At 38.3% G+C, this 18,967-nt stretch overlaps 1 protein-coding gene across 17 annotated transcripts in view; it reads left to right on the top strand.

Annotated features, from left to right (window-relative positions):
- Nucleotides 1–18,967, top strand: part of TRIP12 (thyroid hormone receptor interactor 12) — a 145,951-nt gene that overhangs the window by 38,422 nt on the left and 88,562 nt on the right. For all 17 annotated transcript variants that reach the window (XM_004773423.3, XM_004773420.3, XM_045078833.1 and 14 more), the window contains exon 2: nt 3,083–3,229. In XM_004773423.3, the coding sequence (XP_004773480.1) occupies nt 3,132–3,229 (98 nt within the window). In that variant the 5' untranslated portion in view covers nt 3,083–3,131. The remainder of the gene's footprint in view (nt 1–3,082; nt 3,230–18,967) is intronic.

Raw genomic sequence — 18,967 nt, 5'->3', positions numbered from 1 at the left:
TTGAGGTGGTGGTGATTTCCAGAAGGGACAGATCTTCTTAGTATCAGGATTCAGAGACTTGAACTTTTTAGGATTTGTCTGTAATGTAAAGAGTTGAACTTAGTCTTCCAGGGGAGGGTCTCTTCCAGCTTTGGATTTACTGGTAACCTGGCTGACGGGGGCGGGGGGTGGGGGTCCTGTTTGTATCGTATACTAATTTTGTATTTACTTTCTGGGGTTTTAAACAAGTTAAACAGAGCCTTTCTTAAAGATCAATTTAAGTGATACCTTGCTGGCTCAGTCCGTGGAACATGCAGTCCTGATCTTGTGTTTGTAAGTTCAAGTCCCATGATGGGTGTAGAGATTACTAAAATCTTCCAAAAAAAAAAAAAAAAGGAGGATTAACTTTGGTAATAAGTGTCGTCTTTCTTGCCACCCTTTCTCTCTTAAATCTCAAGAATTATCCAGGTGCAGCCATGGGCTGATGATGGTATTGGTGGGCAAGCTCTGAAGATGTTGGGGGTACTTAGATTACTTTGGTAACTATAGGTCAGAATAACCAGTGTGACTTAGACTCCTTTGAATGACTTAACACCCGGTGACAGGCAGTGTGCATTTAGTAGTAGGAACTAGGCAGGTGAGATCTTCCAAACTTGTTTAATAATAGTCTTTGCTTTTCAAAGTGAAAGTAGCAGTATCACACCGTTCTCCTGTATCCGTGCTTTTTAGGGTCCAGGTGAAATGGCATCATGATGTCTGAATTGGTGAAGCTTCTTGGGTAAACTCTGAGATAGAACAGCTTTTATTTAATTCTGTAATAGGGTGCAGTTGTTCTCGGGTGCGGTCCAGTAGAGCTCTTTTAAAACCTCTCCAGTTTCTGCACCCAAAGAATTGGAATCTCTGAGGCATTTGTATTTTGACAGAGCTTCCCAGGTTATATTGTGAAGCTCATCCTTAATTAAAAAATGCTATTGTGTTTATAGCAAAATTTCACTTTGAAACATATTGCCAGAAACATAAGACTCACCTAGACAGTGGTTTTTATGATGAAGTCTCCCTCAGTGTGGTGTTTTGCCACAAGTATTCTTTTCTTTTGAGTAAGTGTTGATAGTAATAAGAGTAACAGTTAACATGTACTGAGGCTTTGCAATACCAGAGGCACTGTGTTATGTGGTTTGCGTGGATTTCTCATTTAATTCTTCCAACTGCTCTAGGAGGTAAGTTCTTCATCCCCATAAACTTCTGGTAGACAGAAGCACAGGGGACAAGTTGTGTGGAGTCAGGATTCATAACTCCGGAGTCTGCATTTCTAACTCCTCTGCTAGAGTGACATACCTAATGCCTTACAATAAAAATGACTCCTTTCATCGCAGGCTTCAGATTCCAGATCCTCCTCCTTAATGGGAGGTAGGTTTTTGTTTTTGTTTTTGTTTTTGTGTGTTTGTGTATGTGTGCGTGTGTGTGTTTTTTAAAGATTCTATCTATTCATTTGAGAGAGAGAGGGAGAGTGAGAAAGTGTGTGTGTGTGTGTGTGTGTGTGTATAAGCAGGGGAATGGCAGGCAGGAGGGAGAAGCAGGCTCTCGGCTGAGCAGGAAGCCCAGTGCAAGCACTAGACCCTGGCACCCAGATCATGACCTGAGCTGAAGGCAGATGCTTAACTGACTGAACCCTCCAGGCGGCCCTCCGCATCAGGCAGTATTCACAAAGTGATTTACGATTACTTCTATCAGTTTGCAATGTATAGACAGTATATACGGATACATAAGTGACCTTTTAAATATACTACACACAGCTGGGAGTTTTATACTGTTTACCCTCTAACATATCTTGGGGCAGATCTTTCCATATTGGTACATATAAATTTAAATTTTCTGTTTCTCAGTGTCTTCATACTATTTCCCATTTTTTTTTCTTTCTAAAATTGATGATGATCACTTTATTTAGTAAATTGAACTTTCTCACCAGAGTTTGTTTAGTATATTAATTGGTGATGTGGGCATATGTGACAGAAACAATCCTTTTCTACTGATTTGGGTTAACCTGTAACTCCCAAGAAAACCCACTTCCTGTTACAGGGCATGGAATCTCTTAAAACAAAGTCCAGTAATAGATTTAGTCATGATTAATTTGCATTCTCTTTAGCACTAGTTCCTGTAATGTCACATTCATTCTCTTCCCTCCCCGGTAAATGGAATTAAAGAACTCTACTTGGAGTTTGACTTGAGGCTTAAGAAAAGTTGTGAAGGTTTGATTTATACAAACTGTGATTCTTCATTTGAACTGATTTTGAGTATCAGTATTTTTTTCTCTATAATAATTACATTTATTATAGAAAGTTCACATTTATGATTAAGAACCATGCTTTGAGCTGAATTGTTAAACTTACTAATTATTCTCTCAATTTCTAACAACTCTTTGAGGTAGGTGATATACTGATTTCACAGAAGAGATAAATGAAATCTAGAGAATAAGTGTTTTGTCCAAGATCACAGCCAGCATAGCTGATGTTGAAATCTGGGATCTCTGGGACCATTTCTCAGTTCATTGTACTTGAGCCGCTTTTTCCTCATTTCTCCATAGTTTTAAGGTTTCTTTTGTATTTACGATGGTTTTGTTATTCACAGCAATACTGTGAAGTAAGGATCACGTGTTGTTTTTAATTCTGTGGTTGAGGAGTTGGAGGCTAGAGGCTTTGGTTTGTACCAAGGCAGATTCCTTTAATAAAATCTGTTCTGTCACAGGACTTGACCTGTGGTATTCTGAGGTTGAGTGCAGTACCCTTTCCTACCCACCACTGGAAGTGGAGAAGCAAAGATGAATTTCTGCTTGTGCTCTGTTTTTGAGAATTTCCTGGGTGTTCCATGCGAAATCTATGTTAATTTCATGTGCTGGGTTTGGACCACATGCCCTGAATTTGGTATATTCCTGACAATCTTACAAAATACGAATCAGATTTCAAATAAGATACTCTAGCATTGGTGAAGGCTGTACAGATTATTTACATAAAATTTCCCCTTCGTCTTGGGTGCCCTTCATTTGGCTTCTGTGTTGTACCACATATAGCTGATCTTTTTCTCTCTCTCTCTGTTTTTTCCTTTTCAGTGAATGGTAGTGTCTAGAAAGGGTATGTCCCTTCAAGAGAGAGGTGCCAATGTCCAACCGGCCTAATAACAATCCAGGGGGGTCACTGCGACGTTCACAGAGGAACACTGCCGGGGCCCAACCACAAGACGACTCGATAGGAGGAAGGTATGTATTTGATCGTAATTTAAAAGTAATTGTTTTTAAAAAAACATTTTTAAAAACTCATTATGTGGACGGAAACTGAAATGGTTCGCTACCAATGGTTGAGCAAGTAACACAAATAGAACTGGAATTCAGAGCAGTCCTTTCATCATTTCCCAAACATGCTAAGCTCAGAAAATAGTTGTCAGTCATTGACATTATCAGAAATCTAATTAAGGGTCACGAACAAGGTATGTCCTGTTTGGTTTGCCCTCTCCACCTTACACGCATGCTCTCACTGGGCTTTCAGTTGATCGTTTGTGGTGCCTTTGCTTTATGATGCATGTCTTTATTTACTTTAGAGAGGAAGCATCATTTGTTTTAAGATCTTGAGATCTTGAGTCTAGCTTTTTGAGTTTTTCCCCCATCTTGTTTGACAGCATATGGACGCTGACAGGCTGGTGAGGCAGTCTGACTTGGTGGGCTATCACTTACTCATCATTTCCTTAGTGGTCTGCTATTTAGCAGGTTTTTCACTGGAATACTTGTATAGGAGGTAGTGTGAAGAATCAGATGCATTTCTCTGGAATAAAAATTCCTTGTCTCATTGAGCCAAGGACTGTCATTTTATGTATGAACTATTCTGAACTGTACTTACAAGGCCAAGGCCTAATTCTCCGACCCACGTTTAGCTTGCGGTTAGTAATGGCAAGATTGTAATATGACTACCTGATAGGAGCATTACTGGGGGCATTACCATGTATATATTGTCCAGTAAATTATATTAAAAAAATGTCAATTGTGAAGAATATATCAACCTCTCCTGCTGATGTTGGGCTGTTCGGTAGTTAAACGTACGGACTTTGGATGAGGACTACGTTCAGTGCAGTGACCGTCTCTGCCGTTAAATAGCTGTGTGTCCTTTGTTCTGTCTTTCAGGAAACCTCAAGTTCTTCGTCACAGTGGGGGGATATCCGTGTCATAGGTCTGTCAGTTAACTTCAGCAATTTGTGCCACACTGGGTAGCATGGTGCTTAGTACAGAGTTCTGTTCTGAACTTGTGTTACATTCAGATTCTTCTTTGTAGCAGCCACACTTTATTTATCTGTTGATTAAAAAATATCCATTATGAAAATATGGCGTGTTTCTTTTAGAGAATTTGGAAGACACAGAAGAGTGTCAAGGAAAACATCTTAACAGTTGAGATATTATCACTGTTAACACTGGCATAGTTTCCTTAGTTGTCTTTACACTCGTGAATATATAAGCCTGTATGTGCATGAATTCACTCATAAGTACTCGTACTATTTTGAGGGTGCCTGGCTGGCCTAGCTAGGAGAGCATGTGACTGTTGATCTCAGTGTCATGAGTTTGAGCCCCATGTTGGGCTCAGAGATTACTTTAAAAAAACATTAAGAAAATGTGTAAGTGGGACACCTGGGTGGCTCAGTTGGTTGAGCGGCTGCCTTCGGCTCGGGTCATGATCCCATAGTCCTGGGATTGAGTCCCGTGCTTCTCCCTTTGCCTCTGCTGCCACTCTGCCTGCCTGTGCACGCGCGCTCTCTCTCTCTCTCTGGAAAGTAAATAAACAAAATCTTTTAAAAAAAAAAGTGTAAGTAACTTGAACCTTTTGCACAACTGCAGTTTTACATAGTACATACTCAAGTTCTATTTGAACTCTTGCTCATGACCGACATTTTGGTCTTCATATAGTACTCTGGTTCTAAAATCCACAGTGATGTTTCAGCACCATTGCCTTCCCTCTGTGTGTTGGTGTTGAATATTTTACTGTACTCTGTATTTTAAAAATACGAGTGGGAAATAGAAATGGAAGTGGTTAATGTTATAAAGATGTATTAGTTTAAGTAACTAATAAAGTTGTAATCAAGATGGAACTGTAATTTGATTTGTAGATTGGCACACTTTTGCCATAGTTAATTTGCTTTAAGTCTGTCAGTCATATGTTCGGTTGGTGCAGCAACTGTGGAAAACAGTATGTAGATGCTCAAAAAATTAAAAATAGAAACACCATGCAATTCAGTAATTCTTCTGCTGGGTATTTACCCAAAGAAGACAAGAACACTAATTCCAAAAGATACATGTACTCCTTCATTCATTTTAGCATAGTTTATAATAGCCAAGTTATGGAAGCTCCCTAACCATCCATCATTTAGTGATTTAGATTGAGAATCTAGATTTAGATTTAGCGGTGGATCAAGAAGATGTGGTATATGTATGCAGTGGAATAACACTCAGCCATAAAAAAAAAAAAAAATGAAATCTTACCATTTGCAGCAACATGGAGAGAGCTAGAGGGACTTGTGCTAGTTGAATTAAGTCAGAAAGACAAATACCATATGATTTCACTAATATGTGTAATCTAAAAAGACAACAAACAAATTAAAAACAGAAACAGATTCATGCAGAGAACAACTTGGTAGTTGCCCAGAGGAGAGAGGGATGAATGGCAGGATGAGTGAAGTAGGTGAAGGGATTAAGAGTTCAAACTTTCAGTATTAAAATAAGTCACAGATGTGGAAAGTACAGCCTATAGAATATTGTCGGTAATGTTGTAATGTATGTTGACAGATGGTGACTACACTTACTGTGAGCACTGAGTTATGTATAGTTAGTTAGATCTCTGTGTTGTTCACCTGAAACTAATATGACATTGCCAACCATACTTTGATAACAATTTGAAAAAAAAAATTGTACGTTCAGTTGTGAAGGATAAAATTTTAAAATATGTTTGGAATGGCAGAAAACCTGCTAAAGAATGTATAGCAGTGTATAACGAGGGTTTTAGTACTTAAATCCTTTCTCCGTTTCAGGAATGTAGCCTATTTCATTTCTTAAACTATTTCAACTTTTGCATGCATTCAAAAAACATTCTAGCAAAATTAGCACATTAAAGAGGACCAAGTCCTACCATCCTCCCCCTTAAAACTCAATATCATTTGTGTCATTTGCTTTGCTTAAAACATGACTTCTAAAATCTTTTATGTTCCACTGTGTGCCTATCCCATAATTTGTAGTAATCCTGAAAAAAATATATATATGTATTTTCTTTCTTTTATGTAGATTAGTATAATTATGGTCAGGACATTCAAATTTAGGATATTAGCCAAAAAAGTCTTACCAGTTTGACTAAGAATGTAAATTAGGAGATACTCGTTCAAATTTATTTTCTCTTCTTAGCTTGATTCTTCGCTCAGGAAAGAATCTCGAACCTGGGAAGGACCTTTTTATCAAAGCCCAGGCTGACATTGAAAGCCCTGTAGAATGTTCTCTACTAGAAGTGACCTAATCTCTAGAAACCTCTCTGGTAATTTTGGGAGTGAGAGAGAGAGAGGAATGGGATAAGTTGAAAGGGAGCATTCTCTTTATCTGACTCCTCTTGATTAGCTTTCCTAAGTAAAATGCTGTTATTGTCAGCTTTTGATTCAGAAGTAGTCCTTATCTTGAAAATGACAGCACCCCACTCATAGTGGGGTGGTTAAGCATCTGCCTCCAGGTCAGGTCATGATCTCAGGGTGTGGGATGGAGCCCTGTGTCGGTCCTGCCCTCTGCTTGACGGGGAGCCTGCGGGAGCCTGCTTCTCCCTTTGCCTGCCACTCCCCCTGCTTGTGCACCCTTTCTATCAAATAAATAAAACCTTTAAACAAAAAGAAAAGAAAGAAAATGTACTCCTCGTGATACAGTGATTGGACTCATGGTCATAACAGCATCCATAGCAAGAGCAGTGCACTGTTGTGTGTTTTAAGTTAAAAAAATATTTATACATATTCTTCCAGTGGAGAGTCACAGAAACTCCTGAGTGAGAAAAAGTGTGTTGTCCTTGTTTTCTGAATGTGGTAGTTTGCTCAACTTTATACAGTTAGTGTGTAGAGTCAGGACCTGATTTCCAAGCACTTGACTCTCAAGTCAATGATTTTTTTCATTATGCTGAACTGTTGTTACTGCACAAACTACTTAATCCATACGATAGAGGACTTGGAGGAGGGTATGAAGTATGTATAATGGAAGAATATTAGCTCATTCAGTTGAGGACATAAGTAGCATTTTTCCCTGCTAGAATTTTTAAAATCATTCATTTTTAAAATTCACTTTTTTTTTTTAAACTTTCATCAGGCTCTCTTCTTTGCATAGCTTCCTTCCTGTGACCATTCATTCCTTCCCTCAAATCAAGGTCACTTACCTTTCTTTTTCTTTTTCGAAGAATAGTTTTCATTCATCTTCAGCTAATAGAAATTAGGATCTTTGGTGTATATTTAATCTCCCCTGATTATTTTCTCTGCTCTGTTTTCCTCTATCCATAAATGAACTAGATTTCTTCCTCTTCTATGATTTCTGTCTTTACCTTCTATAGTTTTTTGGGCTGTAGCTGATCTGTTCTTTTTTCTGTTCTCTGTCAGATTTGTTTTTGAGAGAGGGAGCGATAGAGCTGAGGGAGGGGAGAGAATCTTCAGCAGGCTGTACTCCCAGCATGGAGCCTAACACAGTCCTCTAACTACCCTGGGATCCCGACCTGAGCCAGAATCAAGAGTCAAGGTGCTTAACCTGACTGAGCCACTGCCCCTCTCTGTCAGAATTTTTGATGGAGTGAGGAAATGCTTGAATCCAGTCTACTCCACCTTCCCAGCCCCTTTAAAAAAATTTGTATGCAAAGTTTAAATTACTTACTATGAACTCAGTTGTAAGGCCTGTAGGTAATAACTTTTTTTTAACATTGTTAGAGCGGGGACTTTTAAAAAAAATTTTTAGACAGTATTAATTTCACAGAAAGGAAATAGATTGGTATTTTGCTTTAAAATCTGTTTCAATTGGATGCAATACAGAAAAGCACAAAAAGAGCATGAATATCTAGAGATAAAGTTTGTGTTAACATTTTGATTTTTATCTGTCTTGAAAATACAATTTAGCATGTAACTTATTACACTGTAAATACAGTTTTGAATCCTGTTTCTTTTGAAAGCTCAGCATCCTAACAGGTTTTGTTGATAATTGTTTACAAATGGCCACTTGACTTACTGAATCATAGTAATGTAAATGTTATATATATTTTATATATAACATTTTCCAAAATTGTATATAACATTTTCCCAAATAACTTTTTAGTTTTTGGATAGTTAAATGTTTGCAGGGGGAAGGTTGTTGCTTATGCTTAAATGTTTGTATTTCAGGTGCCTTTTAAGGATAGGTTCCCGGAAGTGAAATTGCTTGGTCAAAGGGAGTTTTTTATGGTCAACTTGTTTCACAAGATGGTCAGCTTTTTCAGCCATTTACTTCTTGTCATCATCAGGAAAAAGAGTGCTTTTCCTCATCATGCTGTTCATGTTATTTTCACCTTGTCAATTGGATACAGAAAAAAAATAATCTGTTTTATTTCATTGGTGTTTCCATATAATGAGGTTAAGCATTGGAAAAATAGGTTTACGGAATGAGATGTGAGTGAGAACATTTTTCAACATAAGTATAACCAGTAAGTTAGTATGTGTTGTGAGTCTCCCTCATACAACTGTACAGTAGAACTGACCTTTAAAGTCACTCAGCTGACGTGAGCCCCTCTTGTAACAGCAGCCATCTTTTGTTGAATTGCCTCCCTCAGTTCTTCTCCCCTGCAGTTTGAATGGTAGGTGTTCTTTACCAACATGATCATACTCTGTTCTTGGCTGCCTGTTGCCCAGTCTTTTGCCAAAGCTGGGAGAATATGCAGTCCTCCATTGTTCTCAGCTCATTGGTGGGACTGGGGTGGTCACATGATTCAGATTGGAAACTTTATCCTTCCTGGTAGCAAAGAGAAGATGTGAATCTGAAGTTGCCAAATGGCACATCTCCTACCTTAGGGAAGAAGAGGGACAGGCAGAGAAAAGCAAATAATTTCTGGCAAGTTTGAGTTCTTAGTTCTTTAGAACTATGTTGACTTCTGTCTTCTCTATGTTTGATTGTTCAGCTGTTTTGCAGCTGGAGATATGTGTATTATATTTAAAGATTTTGTTAGAGAGAGAGAGAGAGAGAGAGAGAACATGTGCAAGCAGGAGGAGGGGCGGGGGAGGAAGAACCACAAGTAGACTCTGCCCTGAGCTGGGAGCCCAACATGGGGCTCACTCCCACAGCCTCAAGATTACCAACTGAGCTGCCCACGTGCCCTACATGTGTATTATTTTAATAAAGCTTCATTTGGCTTTTTTTTTTTTTAAGATTTTATTTTATTTATTTGACAGACAGAGATCACAAGCAGGCAGAGAGAGGAGGAAGCAGGCTCCCAACTGAGCAGAGAGCCCAATGTGGGGCTCGATCCCAGGACCCTGGGATCATGACCCGAGCCGAAGGCAGATGCTTTAACCCACTGAGCCACCCAGGCGCCCTGCTTCTTTTGGCTTTATTAAAGAGCCCTGTCCTGTCTTCACTTACTTGTAATCCAAACTCCGTATAAGACTGTGTTCATCCATTTGTAGAACACCATGCTGGTAGGCCCCATCCATGCTGGAGGGTAGTTATAAAAATGAGAGGAGAAAGCCTTTATGACAAGCTGTTCCAACTCAGTAGGGGAAATGGGCATGTAGGTAATAATTAGAGTCAGGTGAGAGACATTTCTAGCGATGACCTCATTGATTTGGGTTCTGAAGGCTAAAGAAGCAGTTGCAAAGCAGGTGGTACATATCCGCTATATTTGTCTCTACTTGACATGTGGTCATTAGTTAGAGGGTGTGGATTTTATTTCTAATTTTTGTACCACTTGCTGCTTTCCTCTGAAGTGATAGGTGTTCGACAAATATTAGTGTGGGTTTGAAATAAGAAAGTTGACTTCCTTGGCATTTCTAGGCACAGAAATAGGACCATCTTTTATGGGAATGGTCATGAAAAGATGATTGGAGTGAAGGCAGAGTTGAAATAGGACAGGGTTGAAATGGGCTACATAAGAGGATGGGTGAGAATATGCTACAGGAACTCTATTTAACGATCTAGCCACCAGAACACATGTCCGTCCTGGGTCAGCTGGTGGCTCTTCTCTGTGTCTGCACATTCAGGGATTAACGCAGATTGCTCCAGCAAGAAAGCATGGAGGAATTGCCCTCTGGCTCTCCAAAGCTTCCTCCAGAAGGGATTCATTTCCGCTCACATTCCCTTGACAGAACAAGTTGTATGGCTCTACATAATTTCCGAGTAGTTTGGCAAGTGCCACCCTACCATGTGTTCTGGTCAGAGAAGAAATAGAATATTTGTAAACTGCACATTATAACTGTCAAAGGCCTTTGAAACATTTTTTTTATTCTTGTACCATGTCTACAACAGACCGTTTGTTTCCTTCCCGAAATTCTACTTGGCGCAACATAGCCATGCATACAGTGTATTTTCTTCACATCTCCTACTTAATTCACCAGTAGGATACCTTTTTTATATTTTGTGTGTGTGTGTGTGTGTGTATGTGTGCGCGCGCGTGCCGCCTCCTGTCTCTTTTTTTATCCTGACCTCTACAGGTGGAAGTTCAAGCTTTATTTATTCTCTTTGTGAGGACGAGAATGTTAATGGCAGACATAGTTAGTGTAGTATGAAAATGATTTCATTGTTTCTTGAGACTAAATTGAAACCACGTTTATAAAAACATATACTGGAGTTAGCCAGGTAGCTGGTTAACTTGCTCCTTTCAGTAATGGTGAATCTTACTGTTAGAGTTAGGTGCTCTGAGTTTTAGCCTCCCAACCATGTACGCATATACTCTTTCGCTCCTAGCATTGTTTTGGTAGTGCTGAGAAGGCTAGTCTGTCCCATCAGGTCTTTGGGCTGGGAGGCAAGATTTACAATGTTGTGTTAAACAGTGGCACAGTTGCATTTGGTCCAAGGATGAACAGAGGCTAGTAGTTGGAGGTTTTTCACATAGGATTTTATTTATTTATTTATTTATTTGATAGTGAGTGAGGTAGAGAGCACACGTGGGGGGAGGACAGAGGGAGATGGAGAAGCAGGCTCTCCACTGAGCGGGGAGCCCAATGTGAGATTGGATTCCAGGACCCTAGGATCATGACCTGAGCCAAAGGCAGGCACTTAACTGACTGAGCCACCAGGTGCCCCTTACACATAGGGTCTTCATAGTTAAGTTTTTTCTTGGACCAGCAAAATAATTTCTTAAGTGTTTTGTAAATTTCTTTGCAGTATAGATTTCTTGCTTTAATCACTAGTATGAGATTGTGTTTAAAAGTCACATGCTAAGCATATTGGAAACCCATAAGGTGTCAGCTGCCATAGATTTTTCATTTCCTTAACTGAGGCTTTGCTTTGATTCTTCTGTCCCTCTATATTGAGTGAATCTGATGTTCCACACACCAGGTTTTACGAGTGCTTTCTCAGTATCGGAATGCTTTCCTAGAAGAGTATGGGCGTGAATGAAAAAAGGAATATATACAAATGCTCCTTCCATAGTTAAACAGCAAGTTTAGCATCCCACATGGAAGGCTGTTTCTTGGTAATAGGGAAAGCAAAAGAAAGCAGGAGGACTCTTTTTCCACACACTTTCTTTCATTTTTCTTGCATATCATTTGCAAAGCCTTAAGTCATTTAATTTGATGTGTATACAATCAGGGCAGAGATACCAAAATGGATAGGAAAAATTTCATAGCTGTAGATGCAGGCCTTTTCCTTTGACCCTGAATCCCTATGTATAGCTGCGGGGTTTCAGGTTCAGAGAGTCAGAATGCCTGGGCTCAGTCTTAGCTTTCCTGCCTAGGGACCTACATCTTTTTTTTTTTTTGAAAGATTTTATTTATTCATTTGACAGAGGTAGATCACAAATAGGCAGAGAGGCTACAAAAACCAATGTACCTCTTAAATACTAAAGACTATGTCACTAATCTACCACTGATCACTAATTTACTTTGGATTATGTTGGTGTTTATATTCCCTTACCCAACTCCTTTGTGAAATGTGGGGGGTGAAAGCATATTGAGCTGTTTGGTCTCCACTTGGGGGCCATTTTTTCCACAGGTTTTTTTTTTTTTTTTTTAAGATTTTATTTATTTATTTGACACAGAGATCGCAAGTAGGCAGAGAGGCAGGCAGAGAGAGAGAGAGGAGGAAGCAGGCTCCCTGCTGAGCAGAGAGCCTGATGCAGGACTCGATCCCAGGACCCTGAGATCATGACCTGAGCCGAAGGCAGAGGCTTAACCCACTGAGCCACCCAGGTGCCCTTTTCCACAGTTTTGATTACATTCAGTCCCTCTGCCTTGTTTCTGTTACACAGTAAAGTACAGACTGTAGTTTATTCATCCCTCTTCCGTATTGCTTGGGTCGTTGAACATTAGAATTTTTTGGTTTTGCCTTGCTGTTTGTAATGCTGTAAATCTCCTACTGCAGACTATTACCAAAGGACAAATATAGATCCTTTGACAAGGCATTTAAGCCCTAGCCTGTCCTTTCAACCCTGGTTCCCAATGTAGCTCTGTGCTCAGGGAAATTCATATCATTGGCCAGGTGCCATGTGGGTTTCATATTTTCCTCTTTCTGCTTTTGCCTATAATCTGCTTTTGACTCAAATGTTCTTTTTCTTCAGCTTTTCATTCTTAGAATGTGGTTTAAATCCATGTAGTTTATAAAGCCTGGATTCTCCTGCTAGTAGTAATTTCTCCCTGTGTTGGGAACTTTATAGCACCTGGTAGATCACTTTGTTTTATGAGGCACTGACCTGTTTGAGGACAGGAACTCAACTGTGTGTTACCCGTATTTATATGCCTTGTCATGACTTGAATATATTTGAGTTGGCATACCTAACAAATCTGGTGAAATGAGAAGCTTGTTACAGTAGTTCTCAAGTCTGTTTTATTGATCTAATGCTCCCATCCTGTAATGTGATCATAGAGTGTAAACATCTTTATTATGATGCCCCTTTGTTAGCTTGAAATGAATTAAGAAATACAACATACATGCCTAAGCAGTTTAGAAACATAAAGTGTTTCTAAATATATAGAATGTGTAAGCATTTTTATAAGGGTGAGAATTAGCAAGTAAAAGGAAAACGGTACCAAAAGATTTCAGTAGGTAAATGCTTGGGCTCATTGACACAAGATGACACTATATTTATACGCTTGCATTTATATTTGAATTTATTGAATGTGGCAGCTACAGCAACATGCTCAAATGCCATAAGCAACATTGCATTGTAGACTTTTCCCGAATGACACATGACCCTTGGTAAAGCTGCAAAAAATGCAATCTTTTGTTGATTCCCATAGATTGCTAGAGAAATTTATGTATATTAAAAACCATGCAAACCAAATACAAGCTGAGAAATTATGACAATGTATTATTTTATCTATATCGTGGCCAGATTTCAAGTTTTTTCATAAGGTTTTCATGTATTACCAAGGGTACTTGAAATCTGTGGGTCATGGGACAGTTTTACATTTTGTCTATTCTATATTGCATGACATTTTTTTTTTCATCTCTAGTCCACATCTGCTAAAAGGTAATAGCGCCTGGTTCCCTAACGTGTTTTCTTAATGTTCCCTACAGGGAGAACCACTGATGTTTAAAACATTGCTTTATTTAAAAAGTTCTTTACGGTAAATTACATAATCAATATATTAGCATTTTGCCATAGCTAAACATAGGAACGTTGGTCAAACTACTCAGCTTTTGTTTTGTGATTGAAAATAGGAAAACAGTACATTTTGCTGAGAACATTAGTGAGTTTTTTGTTTTGTTTTTGCTTTTAAAGATTTAATTTATTTATTTGACACAGAGAGAGAGAGAGTGCGCGAATGAGAGAGGGAACGCAAGCACAGGGAGAGGGAGAAGCCGGCTTCCCATAAAGTAGGGAGCCCGTTGTGGCGCTGTATCCCAGGACTCTGGGATCATGACCTGAGCCAAAGGCAGACGTGTAATGTAACGACTGAGCCACCCAGGCGCCCCGAGTTTTTTGTTTAAAGTAATTTAAATGAACTTTTCACCCTCATTATTGAAAAACCAGTGACTTACTTAAAACATGCATTTAATTTAGAAGACAGAATTATAAGAATGCGTTTAATGTAAAAAAATTTTAAAAAGCATAAAAATGCACGCATATCTGTATGCACATACAAAACACAAATTTGGATATTTAAGCCCCAAATCATTTGTGTTTGGTAGTATGTACATGTATTTGAACTGTGAATATGTCTGGCATGAAAATTAGTTTCAAACAAAATTTAATACCTGTGACATAAAGTGTTAAGTGGTTACTTACAATTGGGCACTCATTTCACATTAAGACAAGAATGAGTTCTTTGATAAAAGATTTTATCCTTGGGGCGCCTGGGTGGCTCAGTGGGTTAGAGCCTCTGCTTTCGGCTCGGGTCGTGATCCTAGGGTCCTGGGATCGAGCCCCGCATCGGGCTCTCTGCTCGGTGGGGAGCCTGCTTCCTCCTCTCTCTCTCCCTGCCTCTCTGCCTGCTTGTGATCTTTCTCTGTCGAATGAATAAAATCTTTAAAAAAAAAAAAAAAAAAAAAAAAAAAAAAAAAAAAAAAAAAAAAAAAAAAAAAAAAAAAAAGATTTTATCCTTAATTTGGTGGCATCTGGATTAGAGATGGTTTTTAACCTTTTGGACTACAAGTATTTTATTAAATAGTAGTAAAGGTAAATTGAAGTATCTAGAAGGGGCAGTCAACTATGATTTGCCCAGAAGTCAGCAAGAAGCATTTAGGTCTTAAAGCCACACAACCCAGAGTAGATTAGTCTGTTCTATTGTAACCTGGGTTTCTTTAAAGTGAGTTGGACCACATATACTTGCTAAATAGGGAAATGTGTCATTATAACATGGAAATGGTGTTGATTCACAGGCATTTTTTCCTGTCCTGTTACTACATGAGCTGAAGTGGAATAGACTTTGAATTAGCGTGGAAGATTCGGTAATCTATGAAGATCTTATGAAAAAAACTTAAAAATGTTACAGAAATCACTTAGTGCAAGAAATAGCTAGCTCAGTGCCTTTCAGAACCACTACGCTTTGCACTGTTGAACACTTGAAGGAAGCTCAAAACCACTTATTCCTGTATTTATAATGAAAGAAAATGAGAAAAAGGAAAGCATCCCCCAGAATTGTATTTTTAATTCTGAAGCTGGTCTTAAGAGAAGATGTCTTTAAAAATTCACACTTAAAACAAGAAAGTACAAAAATAAGATTCCAAAGAGTGGGCCAACTGTGATTATTGGTGCAAATGTTAGTGGAGATTTAATCTTTAAAATTGGTGATGTTTTTGTTAGGAACGTGATTATAAAATAACATAGGTTTGAGTGCTCTGTGCCCTGTCATATTTTCACCATTAGACTGGTTATTTTTAGTGAGTGATTTTGTAGATAGAGAGGTTCCTCCCCACCCAGGAATATGCATAGGATGATATAAACCTCCTGAATATATACCCACCCACTTTTCCACCTATCCTTGGGCTGTAATTTACTAAATGGGCTTATTCTGGTGCTTTTCAAAAGAGTTTGTCATGAATTTGACTGTGTTATTTTTGCAAATTTGATTGTAGTGGCTATAAATTTTACTGGGTCTTAGATTATGCTTTTTAATGAAAGTTAATGTTGAGCATTAAGGCCTGATAAATGAGGGAATTGGTGAAATGAGCGAAAAGGCATCAAGGCTTGTTGAGTGTTGAATCCTGTGATACTCTAATTGGCTATTCTAGATTGGGCGTTACTATTTTATGGAGATTTACTTTATAGTATTCTAAGCATTAATAATTTATAAATGGGCATAATAAAACAGAGCCCTGCTTTGGGAGGCCACATATTGTTTCTTTATGGTACCATCTGGTTGCCTACTCTCTTCTGATAAGCCAAGGGTTAGAAAACTGTGTATGACCCCCCAGGATAGATCCAGCTTCCCGCTTATTTTTGTAAATAAAAATTTGATCAGAATGTAGCCGTGCCCCCCCTTATTTTACATATTGTTTATAATTGTTTATGTGACACCCTAATATTACCCACAAAGCCAGAAGTATTACTACCCTTGACAGAAAATGTATTAAGACCCTGCTAAATACTGGGTGTAAGGGTAGTAATGATCACTATTTAATATTTTGGAATGTTTTTAACCAGTCTTCAGTAGGAATGTTACACTTAATTTTAGGAAAGGTGCAGTCAGGAATGTGGGCATTGTTGGTTTTTGTTTTTGTTTTTAAAGATTTTATTTATTTATTTGACAGAGAGAGATCCCAAGTAGGCAGAGAAGCAAGGCAGAGAGAGAGAGGAGGAAGCAGGCTCCCCACGGAGCAGAGAGCCCTATGTGGGGCTCGATCCCAGGACCCTGGGATCATGACCTGAGCTGAAAGCAGAGGCTTTAACCCACTGAGTCACCCAGGTGCCCTGGCATTGTTGGTTTTAAGCTAGTTTTGGGAGTTTCAGTTTCTAAGCTGGGTAGCTCCCCGCCCCCATTGTGATGAAATTTTGAGTATTTATCTGATAAATCCTTTTTAGGTCATGAAGGTATAAGAACAATAGAAACCCAGGAGTTCATTTAAGTGGCTATAAAGTTAGGTCTGTTGAAGAGCCAGGAACAATTTTTGGGGGTAAAAAGAGGAGGGCTGCTGCCTTCTACATCACTCTCAGCATTGGACTGATGTTGGTGAGATTCTGTTGACAAAGAGAATGAATTTTCTCCCCCATCCTCTAGTTCCTCTAGTTACTAACTAGGAATATATATATGGTAAACATTTGTTAAGACTGCCGTTTGAATATTTAATGGAATGTTATCACAAAGTCATCTAACTCTAGAGGAAGTTTCCTTTTTTTTTTTTTAAAAGATCTTTTTTATTTATTTGACAGAGATCACAAGTAGGCAGAGAAGCAGGCAGAGAAAGAGGAGGAAGCAGGCTCCCTGCTGAGCAGAGAGCTGGATGCAGGGCTCCATCCCAAAACCCTGGAATCATGACAAAACCCTGTGATCATGACCTGAGCCAAAGGCAGAGAGGCTTTAACCCACTGAGCCACCTAGGCGCCCCGGAGGAAGTTTTCTTTTAAAATGATTTTAAAATTACGACCAAGGACTACAGCAAGGGATATTTTAAATTTTGTAATGAAGTAGAAATTGTGATTCAATTAAAAATGAAACCTTTGCAGACTTGACTAAAATAAAAATAAAGAGAACCTGAATGGGTGCCTGGGTGGCTCAGTGGGTTAAGCCACTGCCTTCGGCTCAGGTCATGATCTCAGGGTCCTGGGATCGAGTCCCGCATCGGGCTCTCTGCTCAGCAGAGAGCCTGCTTCCCTCTCTCTCTCTCTGCCTGCCTCTCCATCTACTTGTGATTTCTCTCTGTCAAATAAATAAATAAAATCTTAAAAAAAAAAAAAAAAGAGAACCTGAATGACATAACTTATAGGGTCTGTTCTATGGATATTAAATTGTATACCTTGAAAATATAACATTATACCTTTTAAAAAGTAATTAGGGTGACTTAAAAATTTACTCAGTTCCATTTCTTTTTTTTTTTAATAGAACTCTCAGATCTGTTAGTAAAAGTGTAACAAAAACAGCAGTTTCTAGAAATTAAATCTCTTTAATAGTAAACTCATGGGTTATAACAGAACTTCAGTCTGTATTGGAAGAATATCTAGGAAAGATGCAAACTAAATCACAGTGGGTACATCTTAAAAGATTCAGCTTGGATACACTTCGAAAAAATACATGTATTTTGAAAAATGCTTATATTCATTACTACAGTCAAGACTAAGAACACTATACTAGTAAGTCTTTAGAAAGTGCTAGCCTGTCATATATTAAAACCTTAAAAATGAAAATGATACTACAGTTCCAAAAAATTTTTTTTTCGTTGAGAAGCTAATTTCATACCTTCTTTCAAGAATCTAGTAATGAACTCTTCTGGGAAAATGGAAGAAAAAAAGTAAGAGATGAGAAACCTTAAAGCATCTTTTTGAAGAAATGGTGGAACTTTTATGATATGTTAAGAACTATATGGCATCCTTACAGATTCAATTAGAATGGTCATGTGAGGTTTCAGGGTCTTATTTCTAAGTTCCTTGGAGATGATGTTCAGAATGAAAGCCTTTAAAGAAATTTTTTTTAACAGCTTTGGTATTAATGAAACTTTGGTCTTCTTATCAGAATATGCTCTTAATGTTATTTACGTGAAAGATGGATGTTAGCTGTGAATTAAAATAGTTGCATCTTTTAACATTACTATCTCTCACAGACTATGTAACACCAGCTTTTCTGGGTATATATTAATGCATGCTCTCTTTTTATTGTTTATGTAAATGTAATGTAATCATTGAGATTAAAAAAAAAATCTAACAACTGAAAAACAGTTTATTCATGTCCTACCAGCTTGCTCTTAGAACAGTGCTGGCACAGAATTTGTATTAATACAAATACAACTCAACTGTATATCAGTGATGGACTCTCTTGAATGTTTTGAATATTTTGTGGTCAATTCTTTATCTCTTTTTCAAGGACTTGGTTTTTTGGTGTGCTTTCTATTGATTAGTGCATTGCATTTTTAGCAAATACCATTTTATCGATTTCATGTAAGTTTATTTACTGTTTAGTGCTTCTAATGATTTTCTGTGTAAAATCAGTTTGAGAATTGATTCCTTCTGCCTCTGCATTTACTGTGCTAACCTGAATTATAATCTGCAAATTGGGAATCAGTATCCTTGTGGGATCACAGACTGCCTCTTCTGTAAAGCTTTTAAGCTGTTATACTCACATTATCTATTAAAAAGTAGTGTTTAGAACTAAAGGCTGGATTTGCATTTGCGAACATTTA

Source organism: Mustela putorius, unplaced genomic scaffold (genome assembly GCF_011764305.1).
Source record: "Mustela putorius furo isolate JIRA1106 unplaced genomic scaffold, ASM1176430v1.1 tig00000275_pilon_pilon_pilon, whole genome shotgun sequence".
Classification (NCBI taxonomy): Eukaryota; Metazoa; Chordata; class Mammalia; order Carnivora; family Mustelidae; genus Mustela; species Mustela putorius.
The sequence above is the reverse complement of the archived record's forward strand: the minus strand, read 5'-3'. Positions and strand labels throughout refer to the sequence as shown.